Source organism: Oncorhynchus tshawytscha, linkage group LG12, assembly GCF_018296145.1.
Source record: "Oncorhynchus tshawytscha isolate Ot180627B linkage group LG12, Otsh_v2.0, whole genome shotgun sequence".
Taxonomy (NCBI): domain Eukaryota; kingdom Metazoa; phylum Chordata; class Actinopteri; order Salmoniformes; family Salmonidae; genus Oncorhynchus; species Oncorhynchus tshawytscha.
This window is the reverse complement of record NC_056440.1, coordinates 72207617-72224200: the sequence shown is the minus strand read 5'-3', so window position 1 is coordinate 72224200 and position 16584 is coordinate 72207617. Positions and strand designations below refer to the sequence as shown.

The 16584-nt window shown below is 43.8% G+C and overlaps 1 protein-coding gene across 9 annotated transcripts in view; it reads left to right on the top strand.

The window, feature by feature from the left end:
• The window catches only part of LOC112235083 (chromodomain-helicase-DNA-binding protein 9-like), a 112251-nt gene that overhangs the window by 18975 nt on the left and 76692 nt on the right, over positions 1 to 16584 (top strand). The window contains exon 1 of one of the 9 annotated variants that reach the window (XM_042331023.1): positions 2640 to 2791. The exons of 5 other annotated variants lie outside the window; for them this stretch is intronic. Coding sequence is in view for 1 of the 4 variants with exons in the window: in XM_042331018.1 (XP_042186952.1) it covers positions 4800 to 4835 (36 nt within the window). In the remaining 3 variants the exon portion in view is untranslated. Of the gene's footprint in view, positions 1 to 2639; positions 2796 to 4636; positions 4836 to 16584 lie in introns of those variants that run through there. 3 more of the 9 variants (XM_042331020.1, XM_042331018.1, XM_042331021.1) reach the window with 3 other exon arrangements.

Here is a 16584-nt window from a genome sequence, read left to right as displayed (position 1 = left end):
GGCAATTTGAATTAGTCTTTGCTTGGTCTGTTCGAAGATGTACTCAGTGTGCCTATGTACAGCACACTGCCATAGGGTTATCGATGGGACAGGCACAACCCTTTAGGGTAGTAATAACCTGATTCAGTATTTTTCTAAATAGAGACAATTTTATAGACCAGGGTTTCACAAACTCGGTCCTGGGCACTGCCCGGGTGTATTTTTTGGTTTTCGCCCCCAGCACTACACCGCTGATTCAAATAACCAAGTCATCATCATGTTTTGGTTTTTGCCCCCAGCACTACAACGCTGATTCAAATAACCAAGTCATCATCAAGCTTTGGTTTTTACCCCCAGCACTACACCGCTGATTCAAATAACCAAGTCATCATCAAGCTTTGGTTTTCGCCCCCAGCACTACACCGCTGATTCAAATAACCAAGTCATCATCATGTTTTGGTTTTTGCCCCCAGCACTACAACGCTGATTCAAATAACCAAGTCATCATCAAGCTTTGGTTTTTACCCCCAGCACTACACCGCTGATTCAAATAACCAAGTCATCATCAAGCTTTGGTTTTCGCCCCCAGCACTACACCGCTGATTCAAATAACCAAGTCATCATCATGTTTTGGTTTTTGCCCCCAGCACTACACCGCTGATTCAAATAACCAAGTCCTCATCATGTTTTGGTTTTTGCCCCCAGCACTACACCGCTGATTCAAATAACCAAGTCATCATCAAGCTTTGGTTTTCGCCCCCAGCACTACACCGCTGATTCAAATAACCAAGTCATCATCAAGCTTTGGTTTTCGCCCCCAGCACTACACCGCTGATTCAAATAACCAAGTCATCATCAAGCTTTGGTTTTCGCCCCCAGCACTACACCGCTGATTCAAATAACCAAGTCATCATCAAGCTTTGGTTTTCGCCCCAGCACTACACCGCTGATTCAAATAACCAAGTCATCATCATGTTTTGGTTTTTGCCCCCAGCACTACACCGCTGATTCAAATAACCAAGTCATCATCAAGCTTTGGTTTTCGCCCCAGCACTACACCGCTGATTCAAATAACCAAGTCATCATCAAGCTTTGATTATTTGAATCAGCTGTGTAGTGTGAGGGGAAAAAAGCAAAACATGATGATGAGCTGCTGTGCAGTACAGCAGGTGCCTCCTGTCTGACTCAGTGGTTTAGGTTTATTATTCTGTGACTCTCCCTCCCCCCTCACCCCTCCTCTGGGGGGGCATGTGTGAGGCAGACTCAGCTGAGGGTGTCTTTGTTGCTTCCTGACCTTCCTGGGTGAAGTTTATGTAACTCCCAGCCAGCCAGCCAGGCAGAGAGTGCTGCAGTCAGCCTTGAAACCTGACACCAAGTCACTGCTCTACTCTCCGAAGGGGGAGGGGTTCCTGCCACGGGAAACCTGCCCTCCATGAGGCTGAGATATGATTGGCTGTTTCTCTGGCTGCGGCTGGCTCTCTCTCTGGTCTGTAGGTCTATCAGTCTCTCTTGATCTCTCAATTCAATGTTCAATTTAAGGGGCTTTATTGGCATGGGAAACATGTTTACATTGCTGAAGCAAGTGAAATAGATAATAATCAAAAGTGAAATTAACAATAACAAATTGACAGTAAACATTACACTCCAAAAGTTCCAAAAGAAAAAATACATTTTAAATGTCATATTATCTCAATATACAGTGTTGTAATAATGTGCCAATAGTTAAAGTACAAAAGGGAAAATAAATAAACATAAATATAGGTTGTATTTACAATAGTGTTTATTCTTCACTGGTTGCCCTTTTCTTGTGGCAACAGGTCACAAATCTTGCCGCTGTGATTGTAAACTGTGGTATTTCACCCAATAGATATGGGAGTTTATCAAACATGTATTTGTTTTCAAATTATTTTTAGTTCTGTGTAATCTGAGGGAAAATGTGTCTCTAATATGGTCATACATTTGGCAGGAGGTTAGGAAGTGCAGCTCAGTTTCTACCTCATTTTGTGGGCAGTGTGCACATAGCCTCTCTCTCTCTCTCCCTAGCTCTTTCTGACTGCCTCTCTCTCTTTCTGACTGCCTCTCTCTCTCTTTCTGACTGCCTATCTCTCTCTTTCTGGCTGCCTATCTCTCTCTTTCTGACTGCCTATCTCTCTTTCTGGCTGCCTATCTCTCTCTTTCTGACTGCCTATCTCTCTCTTTCTGACTGCCTATCTCTCTCTTTCTGACTGCCTATCTCTCTCTTTCTGACTGCCTATCTCTCTCTTTCTGACTGCCTATCTCTCTCTTTCTGACTGCCTATCTCTCTCTTTCTGACTGCCTATCTCTCTCTTTCTGACTGCCTATCTCTCTCTTTCTGACTGCCTATCTCTCTCTTTCTGACTGCCTATCTCTCTCTTTCTGACTGCCTATCTCTCTCTTTCTGACTGCCTATCTCTCTCTTTCTGAATGCCTCTCTCTCTTTCTGACTGCATATCTCTCTCTTTCTGACTGCCTCTCTCTCTTTCTGACTGCCTATCTCTCTCTTTATGACTGTCTCTCTCTGTTCCCCCAGTCATCCGGCCTCATCTGCCTGCTGGTAGTGGAGGCCTGCCAGGAGTGGGTGGGATCTAGTGGGGGGGTCAAAGGTGAACAGGAAGTCAACTCTACTTAAAGTGGGGAGGTCTTGGCTGTGGACGGAAGGGGCGGGCTGTGGGGGGACACTAGAGGAGGAAATGGGTGGCTAGTTAGTAGAGGGAGGGGTGAGACAGTTGTACTTGGATTTAGCCTAGACTGTGAGGAGCATGTGGGAGCCTTGCCAGCCCCAAACTGCACAGTAGGTCTGAATAAAAACCCATTCTCTTTTATTCTGCATTTTTTCTCTCTCTCCCGCTCACAGGGGATTAAATAGCTTTGACTATGTTGGCTGGCTAGGGGTTTGGAGAGGAGCGTGCGATAGCCAGCGGGTTCAGTGCTAACATGAGGTTTTGTGTGAGAGGAATGTGAGGGGTGACACAACCCAACATAACCTCTTCCTTGAGCTGCAGTCAGGTTAACCTTTCACTGGCTGACAGGAATGAACTCAGCTCAACCACCAGGCAGCCCGCTGAACGCTAGCCTGCCTAGCATAGTCTGTCTCTGGGGAGAGAAAGTGGAGAACAGATTTACACAGTCTACTCTACAGGGACTCTAATGAGACTTTCAGTGGCTCTCATTCAGTTAGACTTAGTTTAGCACTAAATAGGGCAGGGGGAATAGGGGAAAGGCATATGGACTGTGGATCATGACATTATGCTTTTAGCCAGCAGAACCGGCCCGCTTGCTTACAGCTGTGCTAGGGTCGGACAGCATGACTGTGTAGATCAAGACACTGGGGAGTTAGCGTGAGATATGGCTCAGAAAACCTACCTCAATATAGGGATAAGAAATGCAGTGCACTCAAAATTGTCCCATTAACCCAACTGTTACACCTTGAAGTTTGAACGACTGCCCTTTTCGTCCCCATGCTAGGTAGCAGAAGCCACATCATACATTTTGAAATAGCGCTAGAATGTAAGTTGATCATCAAACGTTAGTCAGCCAATCGGGCTCCGTGCAAACTACGTCATCGAGCTGTGGAAATGTCAAAATAAAAGTTGAGGAGGGCCTCCTGGGTGGCGCAGTGGTCTAGGGCACTGAATTGCAGTGCTAGCTGTGCCACCAGAGACTCTGGGTTCGCGCCCAGGCTCTGTCGCAGCCGGCCGCGACCGGGTGGTCCATGGAGCGATGTACAATTGGCCTAGCGTTCCAGGTTACGGAGGGTTTGGCCGGGTTGGGATATCCATGTCTCATCGCGCACCAGCAACTCCTGTGTCGGGTCGGGCTAACCAGGTCGCCAGGTGCACAGTGTTTCCTCCAAAATATTGGTGCGGCTGGCTTCCGGGTTGGATGCGCGCTGTGTTAAGAAGCAGTGCGGCTTGGTTGGGTTGTGTTTCGGGGGACGCATCGCTTTCGACCGTCGTCTCTCCCAAGCCCGTACGGGGAGTTGTAGCGATGAGACAAGATAGTAACTACTAACAACTGGATACCATGAAATTGGGGAGAAAAGGGGGTAAAATTTAAATAAATAAATAAATAACAAACAAAAAATTAAAAGTTATGGTTTATTATATTGCCACATTCAAAAACACTGGAAATTCTGACATTTCAGAATTCACTGCGTTCAATACAACTGGGAACTCAGAAATGTTTTTTGAGTGGTCATCCAACTGGAATTCAAGTCGGAAACTCGGGCATCTTTCTAGAGTTCCAAGTTGTTTTGAAAGGACCATAGGTCAAACTTTACCAGAACTATGGATGCTTTTCTGAAGTACAATAATTAATTGGTAGTCCATGTCATTGCTGTCAAGGGTGGATTAACAAAGGCAATAAACAGCCACACACTAGAAAGTTGTTGTGTTTGTCTTTCAATAATTTATTTATTTGTTCCAACAATTTTTCCTTTGTTAATGCACTCTTGACAACATTGACATAGCCAATTATCAATAAATTATTACCAATGAATTATATTATGGTACAGCCATAGTTTTGGGAGAGTTTGACATATACAAAGCCATTCCCCACACAACTTTTATTTTGACATTATAACAGCGTGACGACGTAGGCTGACTATCCTTTGTTGTTCAACGCACGTGGCTTCTGCTACGTAGCATGAGGAGGAAAGGGCAGCGTTCCGGAAAAGTAGCAGTTATTCAATCTTGTAACAGTTGGGGATAATAGCACAACTAGGAAAACAACTCGTTTCTCACCCCTGGATTGAAGTACATTTTCCAAGCCGGCTCCACGGTGTCCTGATCTACACGGTCATGCTGTCCGACCCTAGTGCAGCTATAAGTAAGCAGGTCGGATCTTCTGGCTAATTGTGCTTTGTGTCGGCTATACTTCATACAGTGTGCCTCTTTTGCCTTTATGTCTAAGGAACACTTGTTGGTTTGTGTTAGCTTAGCTATTCCATGGAGATGACAGTTGCTTTGTGTGTGTGTGTGTGTGTGTGTGTGTGTGTGTGTGTGTGTGTGTGTGTGTGATAGTTAGTTAGTTTGTGATTTTTCACACAGGAGTCTCAAAGCGATCAGACAGGTTTGTCAGGTAGCTGCTGGTTCCTAGCCGGGTATGTTCACTGGTTTCCATGGCGCTGGTCCCTGAGTCAAGGGTTTGTTTACACAGAGAAACACTTTATTTCACAACATTACACTGACTCTGTGGAAAGGGACAAAATGTAGGCTAACACTATCTCTGTCTGCCTTGGATAAAGTTTAGTTTTATACCTCTAGTCTACAACACATGCAGTTGGCCTACTGTCACTAACCATGCACACTATGACTCATGTTTACAGAGACTGCTGCCACCATTAAGTTAATGTTTTAACATTTCAAAGTACAAAATGGAGGGTTGCTCTTTTCTCTCAGAATGTTGTCGGCATACGTCCTGCTTGGATGACTGAGGTGAATATGTTGGAAGAATCCTGTGAATTCCTTCCTATATAACTCAATCCTCTGTTGCTCAGTGCAATTACTAGGCTGCAGGTTTCAATGTTTTCACTGGCCTATTGGTCTGTGGCATTTGGCCTTCATATACATTAAATCAATCTCTGTGGAATGTTGAATCACATGGTTGCTCTTGCTATACTGCCACAAAGCTGCTGTTATTTTGTATGCCCTCACTTCAAGACTGTCCTGTCTGCTGAGTTGTCAGTATGAAATGCTTAGTGTTGTGGCGTGGATCATTCATTTTATTTATAGACTTTCTTAACATTCCTGCTCAGAACAGAACTACACGTCTGTCTGTTGTCCTCAGTTGAATGTGTGTGGCCATAGTTGGGCGATTCCAAGCCAGCTTAGGCGGAATTTTTTTCCCAACGATCTGATTGTTCTGTCAATTCTCACATAGAAACTTAATTGGGAGGAAGGATGCAGGACATGCTTTTAACATTTGTACCACAAACCATTTTCTAGAAAATTGGCAATTTTAGGCCCTATACATGCCTCCTGTAAGACCTTATGATCTGTACATGATGCAGACAACATCTTGCTGTCATTATACTTCTTATAGTGTTATCTCAAATGTGGAGTATGTGTGTAACCTTTATTTAACTAGGCAAGTCAGTTAAGAACAAATTCTTATTTACAAGGACAGCCTACCGGGGAACTGCCTCGTTCAGGGGCAGAAGGAGAGATTTGTACCTTGTCAGCTTGGGGATTCGAACCTGCAACCTTTCGGTAACTGTCCCAACGCTCTACCACTAGGTTACATGCCACCCTTAGATTCTGAAAAAAAAGAATTCACATTCATTTATTCAACATAAAATATAAATATCTCAAAAGTACCTTCTTATTGCTTATTTTATTATTTTTTAAAACATATTGTTTAGAACAATTTACTTGTCAAAAATGTCAAATTTCCAGAGAGAGCTCTCTTGTACTTTTGTAGATTATGATCAATTTTATATGTAGAAATGTACATTATAGATCATTAACCAATCACAGCCCTTTCAATCCATTTTCCCATTCACTGTGTTGGTGGTGCTCATAAAATGTATCATAACTTCAGAATTAGCAGAGAACCCACTGGAAATGTCATGTACTTGTAAAGTGTACTTTTGAGATATTCATATGTTTTTTATATTGAATGAATTAATGTGAAAATGTGTATTTCAGAATCTAGACATTCTCCATTTGTTAGAGCTTCTATAAGGAGTATAATGAACCAATTTGTTGTCTGTATCATGTACAGTTCAAGGATCATAAGGTTTTACAGGAGGCATGTATAGGTCTAAAAAGGGGTCCTAAAATGTCCACTTTCATCATGATTTAAATGTAAAAAGTAAAAAGCATGTCAAACATCCTTCCTCCCAATAAAGTTTATACAGTGCGGCAAAAAAAGTATTTAGTCAGCCACCAATTGTGCAAGTTCTCCCACTTAAAAATATGAGAGAGGCCTGTAATTTTCATCATAGGTACACTTCAACTATGACAGACAAAATGGGGAAAAAAATCCAGAAAATCACATTGTAGGATTTTTTATGAATTTATTTCCAAATTATGGTGGAAAATAAGTATTTGGTCACCTACAAACAAACAAGATTTCTGGCTCTCACAGACCTGTAACTTCTTCTTTAAGAGGCTCCTCTGTCCTCCACTCGTTACCTGTATTAATGGCACTTGTTTGAACTTGTTATCAGTATAAAAGACACCTGTCCACAACCTCAAACAGTCACACTCCAAACTCCACTACAGCCAAGACCAAAGAGCTGTCAAAGGACACCAGAAACAAAATTGTAGACCTGCACCAGGCTGGGAAGACTGAATCTGCAATAGGTAAGCAGCTTGGTTTGAAGAAATCAACTGTGGGAGCAATTTTTAGGAAATGGAAGACATACAAGACCACTGATAATCTCCCTCGATCTGGGGCTCCACGCAAGATCTCACCCCGTGGGGTCAAAATGATTACATGAACGGTGAGCAAAAATCCCAGAACCACACGGGGGGACCTAGTGAATGACCTGCAGAGAGCTGGGACCAAAGTAACAAAGCCAACCATCAATCAGTAACACACTACGCCGCCAGGGACTCAAACCCTGCAGTGCCAGACGTGTCCCCCTGCTTAAGCCAGTACATGTCCAGGCCCGTCTGAAGTTTGCTAGAGAGCATTTGGATGATCCAGAAGAAGATTGGGAGAATGTCATATGGTCAGATGAAACCAAAATATAACTTTTTGGTAAAAACTCAACTTGTGTTTGGAGGACAAAGAATGCTGGGTTGCATCCAAAGAACACCATACCTACTGTGAGGCATGGGGGTTGAAACATCATGCTTTGGGGCTGTTTTTCTGCAAAGGGACCAGGACGACTGATCCGTGTAAAGGAAAGAATGAATGGGGCAATGTATCGTGAGATTTTGAGTGAAAACCTCCTTCCATCAGCAAGGGCATTGAAGATGAAACGTGGCTGGGTCTTACAGCATGACAATGATCCCAAACTCACCGCCCGGGCAACGAAGGAGTGGCTTCGTAAGAAGCATTTCAAGATCCTGGAGTGGCCTAGCCAGTCTCCAGATCTCAACCCCATAGAAAAATCTTTGGAGGGAGTTGAAAGTCTGTGTTGCCCAGCAACAGCCCCAAAACATCACTGCTCTAGAGGAGATCTGCATGTAGGAATGGGCCAAAATACCAGCAACAGTGTGTGAAAACCTTGTGAAGACTTACAGAAAACGTTTGACCTCTGTCATTGCCAACAAAGGGTATATAACAAAGTACACACAGCCATCCCTTCGCACAGGCCCCTGTCTCCCTCTGCTCTGTCCTGCTCTGGAGGAGGAAGTTAAACTCAGCCTTTCTCTCTCTCACTGTTTGTGTCTGTGTGTGTTTGTGCTTTTGTGTGTAAATTTGCTTATGATCTGTGTGTGCGTGCACAACACTCATGTGTATGCATGCACAGCTGTCTCAGTATGCACTTGTGTGTGTGCCTGCGTGCATGTGTGTATCTCCTAGCCAACAGCTATACTCCTTCTTTCCAGAGCTTCAATAATGAAGGAACTGTAAAGGTCTAACAGTGATGTGAGCCCCCTGCTGTTTCCCTCACCTACACCTCTACTCCATCATAGCCAAACGCCAGTGGAGGCTGCTGAGGGGAGGACGGCTCATAATAATGGCTGGAACGGAGCCAATGGTTCCTATGGAACCACGAGTCCGTACTCCCCATTTATGGTGCCACCAACCACCTGTGCCTAACATTGCAGACCCATAGGGACCTCCACCCTGGCTCTGCGCTCTGAAGCTCATAGTTCCAATTATACATTGAGTCTTGGGGGTGCCCAACATCGCCTGTGGGTGCCTATGACCATATATTTGACAATTGTGGGGGAACACCCATTGATAGATGTTTTCATTCTTATGTTCTCCTGAATCAGCTCAGTCCATCATAGAGGGACATGCAGTCTGCTGGGAGCTGTGCTGAAATGAACCTGTCGGTTAGGCTGACAGATGATGGGGCTGTGGTTACACTGTTACATCTAGTGATTGTGGAGGAGAAATCCTCTAGATTAATTGGCTCTCAGTTTCTCTCTCATTTTTCACACACACACACACACACACACACACACACACACACACACACACACAGACAGACCTGCCTATGCCAGCCTTAAAATGCCCTCTTAAATTTGCTTGACTGCACCGCTCTCTCTCTATGAACAAGCAGTAAAGATGAGTTGGTCTAAGCCAGTTGTTCACAGTTGGTTTTGCCTTGGGACCCAAATTGAACCAGGTTGTCTCAGTTACGAGCCAATATTCGCATCGTGAAAAAGAATATCCAAAATACAATATGGGAAACAATTTTGAATGCTCTATTGATAGTACCGTAATTTCCGGACTATAAGCCGCTACTTTTTTCCACGCTTTGAACCAATGACGCGGTTAATTTATGGATTTTTCCCGCTTTCACAAGATTCATGAGGGCAAAAAACTGAGCACCGTCACATAATGTGACGTAAATCGAGCGTGCTCAAACTTCCCATCATTCTGATTACGGTAGTCATTTTGTCACCCTCATCATGGCAAAGACACGGAGACATGCATATGATGCAGCTTTCAAGTTGAAGGGGATCGATCTGGCTGTTGGAAAAGGAAATAGAGCTGCTGCACGGGAGCTTGGTCTTAATGAGTCGATGATAAGACGTTGGAAACAGCAGCGTGAGGAACTGACGTGTTCAGTGGGAGGCTTGGATGACAAGTGGGGAGAAATCCTTCACTAAAACGGGCCGCATGCGAAGAGCAACTTATGGTCAAGTCTGCCAGTGGGTCCTGACAGCGTGGAGCATTGTCAAAAAATCCACTATCATCAACGGGTTTCGAAAGGCTGGACTGCTGCGTGTTGAAGAGGGCAGCATGAGCTCAGCGGGGAATTTGCCTCCGGATGAAAGTGACGAGAGCGACAATGAAAACGATCCAACATCGGATGAAGCAATTCTGAGGCTATTCAACTCCGACACCGAAGGAGATGACTTCAGTGGTTTCAGTGCACAGGAGGAGGAAGATAGTGACCAATGACTTTCTTGGTAGGCTACTGTTTACTGCTATTTTTTAAATTTTTGTTACAAGCCGTGTTTCGTTTAAAACCCTATTTATTTTTGTTACAAGCCGTGTTTAGTTTAAAGGCTGTGTAAAGTTCATTTGTTTCAATGCACCGGTAGGCACCTGCGGCTAATAGACATGTGCGGCTTATTTATGTACAAAATACATATTTTTTTTTAATTCAGTGGGTGCGGTTTATATTCAGGTGCGCTTAATAGTCCAGAAATTACGGTACATGTATCAATTATATGAAAAGGAAACAACATTCCCACCTCTTTCAATGTCAATAATTACATGGACAGAATGTTAATAAATATGTTGAAAACAGAATGTTGAAGAATGTTAATAAACTCGCTGGTTTGAGACCCAAGTACCGCTGCTAATAGCTCTATAATGAAAATGCTGTGATTGAAGACAATTTGTTCAGAGATTATTTTAAAATGTAAGTTCATTATAATTTCTACACACTTTCTACCTGGTTTAAATTGGTTAAGTTCAGACTGGACAATCTTTTTCATTTATATTTCATTTTTTGCTCAGACATCCTGCGCGAGACCCATTCAAAACCTCCCACAACCCAAATTAGTTGAGAATCGCTGGTCTAAGCCCTAAGGGAACCACTGTTGTTAGAATCCCCTCCCCGGTAAGTAGGCTGCTCATACTGTGCTAATGAGAGATACAGCATCATCTTCAATGACCCCAGACTGCCCTCTTCCCTCTGTCACCCCTCTGCTATCCTATAGAATCCCTAACGACCAGTCCCAAACTACCTTACCCTGCCCAGTCCCAGTCCATCCATGAACCACTCCTATCACCATCCCTCTCAGAGATGCAAATGGCCATCGCATGCCTCTCTTAATGAAATGGAGTCAGTTAACTGAATGACTAATGGAAAGCTAATAGGTGGCTGTTAGTAAAGCTTCTTCATTGGGAGCTATTTGAGGATGTGTAATGGGTGTGATGGTGCAGCCCTCTCTCTCTGCCACGGCAGGTACGGCTAATGATATCATAACCTATGTGAATTGCTAATCGCTGCATTTGCAAGGAATTAACATGCCAAGCTGTGTGTGTGTGTGCAAGTGCCTGCGTGTGTGTGTGTGTCTTGGCCTGGGCCTTAGAGCTTTCTGGGTAATAACTATAAATATCTCCAACAGACCAGAGAGGGAAGCCAACACACACAGCCTAGCGTACTAGGAGTGTGTACTTGGTTGAAGCTATAGTTCTCCTGTGTATAGATCTACAGTGTTTAATACCATTATACCACCTAGTAGTGTAAGTGCATTTCTTAGGAAATGAGGCCTAGGCTTATACAGTATAATATGTAACTTTGGACTGGGAACATAATGTTATTCATGTTTATACCATGGCATTGTTGAATACTTGTATCTGATTGGCTTGAAGGGCATTCTAGAGTGTGAGTTATTTTAGTGATAATGCCGAGAAGCCGGTGTTTGGAGGATATATTGGCACTGGTGTTGTCAGGCCCGAGACCCGAGACCAATCCTCTAAACATCGGCTTCTTGGGCATTATCACTTTTATACAACCAGTTACCAACATATTCAAATAATGATTGACAAATTTTCATTAAAAACATTTTAATGAATTTATTCATACTATTAGCCAACTACGGCTAACTTACAGTCACGTCAAAAAGTGCAGCCAGAATAACAGCAAAGTAGCTGCATTTGCATTTGTTTACGCTGTTTTCTAGTGACATTTATTTGAACACATCCATAACAATGAGCTAATGAGGCGGGATTTTTCCTGGCATAGAAAATGTGCTCACTCGTCAGCGAACTGTTGTTCAGAGGAGCAAGCCAACAACAAAGCTAACACAATCACCTCAAATTGAATCTGGAAAGACTGCGAACTAGCTTCACTTTTTTAATTTTTTCAATTAACTTTTCTTTGTATATATCCATAAAATTATGCCAGCTGCCTCATGATTTCGACTGGCTGAAAAACACTGCCTGTGTGATAAAGTGCGTCTCGGTGAGAGGTGTAGGAGTCAGGCGCAGGAGAGCAGGGATTTTCTTTGAGAAGCGTGTTTAATGTAGAGATCTGTACACATAGTCCACCAATACAAAATTGGCCCAGATGAATGTCCAAACAACGCGCTTGAAGGAAAACAAACTCGTGTCAGTACACGGAGGAACAACCACAGTTCCGACACTACATACACATACGTCAATGTGAAAACAATAAACCGCATAGAATACTGAACGCTAATACTCACAAGCTTAATCCTGCACGAATTACGGCAGGTAACAGGTGCCCTATATACCCACAGAAATCAAAGCAATTGAAACCAGGTGTGAAAAGGAACACAGACAAAACCACCAGAAAAAGAAAAAGGGATCGGTAGCGGCTAGTAGACCGGCGACGCCGAGTGCCGCCCGAACAGGGAGAGGAGTTACCTTCGGTAGAAGTCGTGACAGCCTGTCTGTCTGTCTTGTCCCGACTCCCGACATGTTCATTACTATGGGACAGCTGGAGATTGAATTTGAATATTGATGCAATGTTGCAAATGTCGGAGAGACAGACAGCAAGGTTTATACAAATCTCCACTGTTGAAAACTAAATGTTAGTCTAAAAGAAATGTGAGAATGTCTAGATGCTTTTCATAGTGGAGATTAAGTTTATAAATTGCTTGGCTGGGTTGACGAGACAGTGAATTGCACAGTCAGATGGAACAGAGTAATTAGGCATTTTAACTTCATAGATTTAACTGGTGGTAATTTATGGAATAGACACCAAATGGAATGCGGTTTTAACCAATCAGCATTCAGGATTAGACCCACCCGTTGTATAATTCCTTATATTAGCACGGTAGAACTCAATGGCTATAGTTCATTCTTACATGTTCTATGTTTGAGCTGCTTTTTAAAGCAAAACTTGAATTGAAAACTTTACTGGCATTGTTGAATCAGATTTTCATAATGGCAAGCTAGGACTGATGGTTTGGTTAGCTAAACGAACAAGTTTCTTTGAGCGGCAAATGTGTTAAATTATAGCCGTGGTATAAAAGAGATAATCGAAGAGGGGCTATGCGTTCTCAGGAAAATAATGCAACTCTGTTGAAGGTCAGTTTCACTTCGCTAGTGCATCGTGGAACACACATTCCACGTCATCCATTATTTTCCATAGAACGCATAGCCCCTCGTTGATTATCCCTCACATAAGGAATAAGAACACTAGATTTTTTAATTCAATACAACACTATTGATAGTGTTTCTATACAGAATGGATAATTCCCTGTAGTTTCCCCCTTCCTAATCTGTAGGCCTAGCCTACCACACATGGTCTGCAGAACATTAGCCTAATTAGGCTATGGTATTAGACTTAACTCTGTAACATGTCCGTCCTTCTGCCACCCACATTTCTCCACCTCCGCTCCTCCATCCAGATACAGGCAAGCAGTACCCTTTTCACACTGAGCCAAACTAATCTGAGCTGTACTGGGCTGGCCATTTGCCTGGTTACACATCCAACATACCACTATTTTCCTATTCTATCAGAGCCAGACAGTATGGTTTGGGTCAACCCTATGTGAATACAGCCCAGTTAAATGCCATATATTGTACTACTGCAGCTCTGCCTAAGGCCCTGCTGCCATGTGACCTGCTAGAGCTGTGTGCCAGCCAGGCTGTGACAGCACAGGTCAAAGTGGACCAGGTCTGAGAGTGAGGACGGAGGACCTGTAAGCCCTGTTAGCCCACAGTGTCACTTCTGTTATTAGCCTCTCCCTGGGACAAGAGGTTAGCGCCAGCACACCTTGCCTTCCCTCTCCTACCCTGTGAAGGATCATTAAGGCCTGATGCTCTTTTTAATTGGTTCAGGAAGCATCGCCGTGCAGTGTGCCCCCTTTCATTTATCAACTACACCTCTCTACCTCCCCCTCTCTATCTCTTTCTCTCATACACACACTCCATCTCTCTCCTCTCTCTCCTCTCTACCTCTTTCCTCACTCTCCATGCATGACTTTAAATTGGTCCACAGCCATAGGCCTAATTAACAGGCCTAATCTCTTCCCCACCTCCTGACAGACTAATCTATATTCCATTAACCAGGCAGTAGGTTTGGTCTCTGGTTAGGCTATGGTTGGGAACTGGGAAGGTGAGTAGTGTTGTATACTGCTGGTATTATCCCTCTCACAAAACAAGGCCAAGAACTATTTTTAGGGATTTTACTCACAAAGACACGACACACTTTGCTGTGAGGAGTGATTTTAAGGAAGAGTCGACGTCAAAGGTTGACTTCTAGGTAGACTTCAGATATTTTTAAAAGGAAAATGTTTAGGCAAAGGCTGAAGTGAGAGAGAAGCAGTGGATCATCTCTATTATTCCTGTACTATACACGTAGGCTGTCATTGATTAAAGTTCTAGGGACCAGTACCACACACCGTCTCCTATATTTGCTCTGAAGGAACACTGTTCGCTTGCTCAGCTCTCTCTGTTACAACAGATGCACTCTCCTACTAGCTTATACATCCAGCATTACAGCACTACCTAGTGGGTGAAAATATAGGCTAACTGTTGATATGGTTAGTTTTGTGGGCTCTATGATTGGCTATGTGTGTGCACAGTTATAGTGCGGGTTCCATCCTGTCCTAGGATGATAAATGTCAATTTCCCATACAGCGTTTTAGTGGAGTCCTACTCAAAGGCCCTCAGGGGGAGGCAGAAGTAAGAGTGGCAGGCACACTAATACAGGCTCTGAGTCTGTGATGATGTTATAATGGACTGTTTAGACTCACACCTGTGCCTCTGGCACCCTCAGTATCTCTTTCTTTCTCTCTCTCACTCACTCACTCACTCACTCACTCACTCACTCACTCACTCACTCACTCACTCACTCATTCACTCACTCACACTTTAGAGGGAAGCCCCCCCAGCACACTAATTTCTCTGCCGGGAGGCCTATTTGCATGTAACCGTTGGGTTGCCAAAGCGCCACAGCTCCACCAAGCCATGTGACCATTTAAGCATGTGTGCCTGGCTGCCTGCCTGTGTTCACTGTTCCTATTTCTTCCTTGTTTTCACCAACACATCCTCAGCCTAGAGAGACAATACACCCTGTGCAGAGCCTGTCGCTGGCAGCTAAAAGCCTTCCTGTGTATGAATCTACGTATACATGGGTGTTATTGAATCTCTTCCTAGCTTTCTCTATCTACCTCTATCTGTTGCTCCTACCTACCTCTCTCTCTCTCTCTCTCTCTCTCATTGAACAGCCTGTTATGTAGTCTTTTGCATTATGATGTCGTCCCAGACTAAAAGGATGCTGTCTGTCCGTCCCAGTGAACCCCTCAGTGTACTATACATCAGCGCACTGTACTCCATATCAGGTGATCAGGTATTCAAATTTTCATGCTCAACATGCAGTACATAACATGGCTGCATACTGTTTAGGCCAAGTCTCTGAAAGAACTGTTGTTAAAATAGCTCCCTGAATTACACTATACATACAGTATTTTTTTACCTGTGTTCTTGACAGTGTTCTACAGCTGTGCATTGATCTTTTTCAGGGTCTCTGTGAGAGTGAGGTTCTGTCTCTGTGAGAGTGAGGCTCTGTCTCTGTGAGAGTGAGGCTCTGTTTCTGTGAGAGTGAGGCTCTGTCTCTGTGAGAGTGAGGCTCTGTTTCTGTGAGAGTGAGGCTCTGTTTCTGTGAGAGTGAGGCCCACTGCCACTATGCTATAGTTTATTCCTGTTGTATGGGATGCTCCCCTCTGGCATGTGACATGTTCTTGCTCCACTGCAGGGACGGTAATTGACATGTTGTGTCATTTAGTTCCCTTCGTTCCGTCTCTCCTAGAACAGGAGTCCAAACTCCCGTGGCCTAGCCTGACAGCTAGCCTATATCAGATGCCCACTCAAACATGGGGAGAACACACATATAGCCTACCACTAGTAAGCACATACAGAGACACACACACACACACACACACACACACGTGCACACGCGCACGCGCGCACAGCACATGCTTATTTATCTAGAGATGGGCATGGGGACAAACACATGAGCACTAGATTGGAGTTAACACAACCTACTGTGTACATTGTGACCTCCCACACATACTCTACGTTGGACTTTAACCAGTCGTATGTTATTCCTACAGTTGTACAGTTCAATGTTTTGTTGTGTTTGTAGTTCCAATGTTTGTAGTTCCAATGTTCTTCCACAGAGTTAGGTGTCTGGCAGGTTTTTTAAGAGAGTTGTGCTCAGACATCGGCTGGAGATAGCAGAGGCAAATGATATTGCAGCTAAGCTGTTGTTTATTTAGCCAGTCGGAACAAGGGCTTTCCTTTTAGCTTTCACCTTTGTTTGCCACTACTGATGAGAGGGTAAATATACCAGTCAGTCTCTCTTTATTTCCTACCTCTCTCTCCACTTCTCTTTCTCTGTAGTTTCCCCAACGCCTAACGGAAAGTTAGGAATATTGACATAGATTCTGACTTACTTAAGCCCTACTAATCATACTAGTCTACTTGTTAAACCGATAAAGCAACACAGATCAGCTAAGTGAA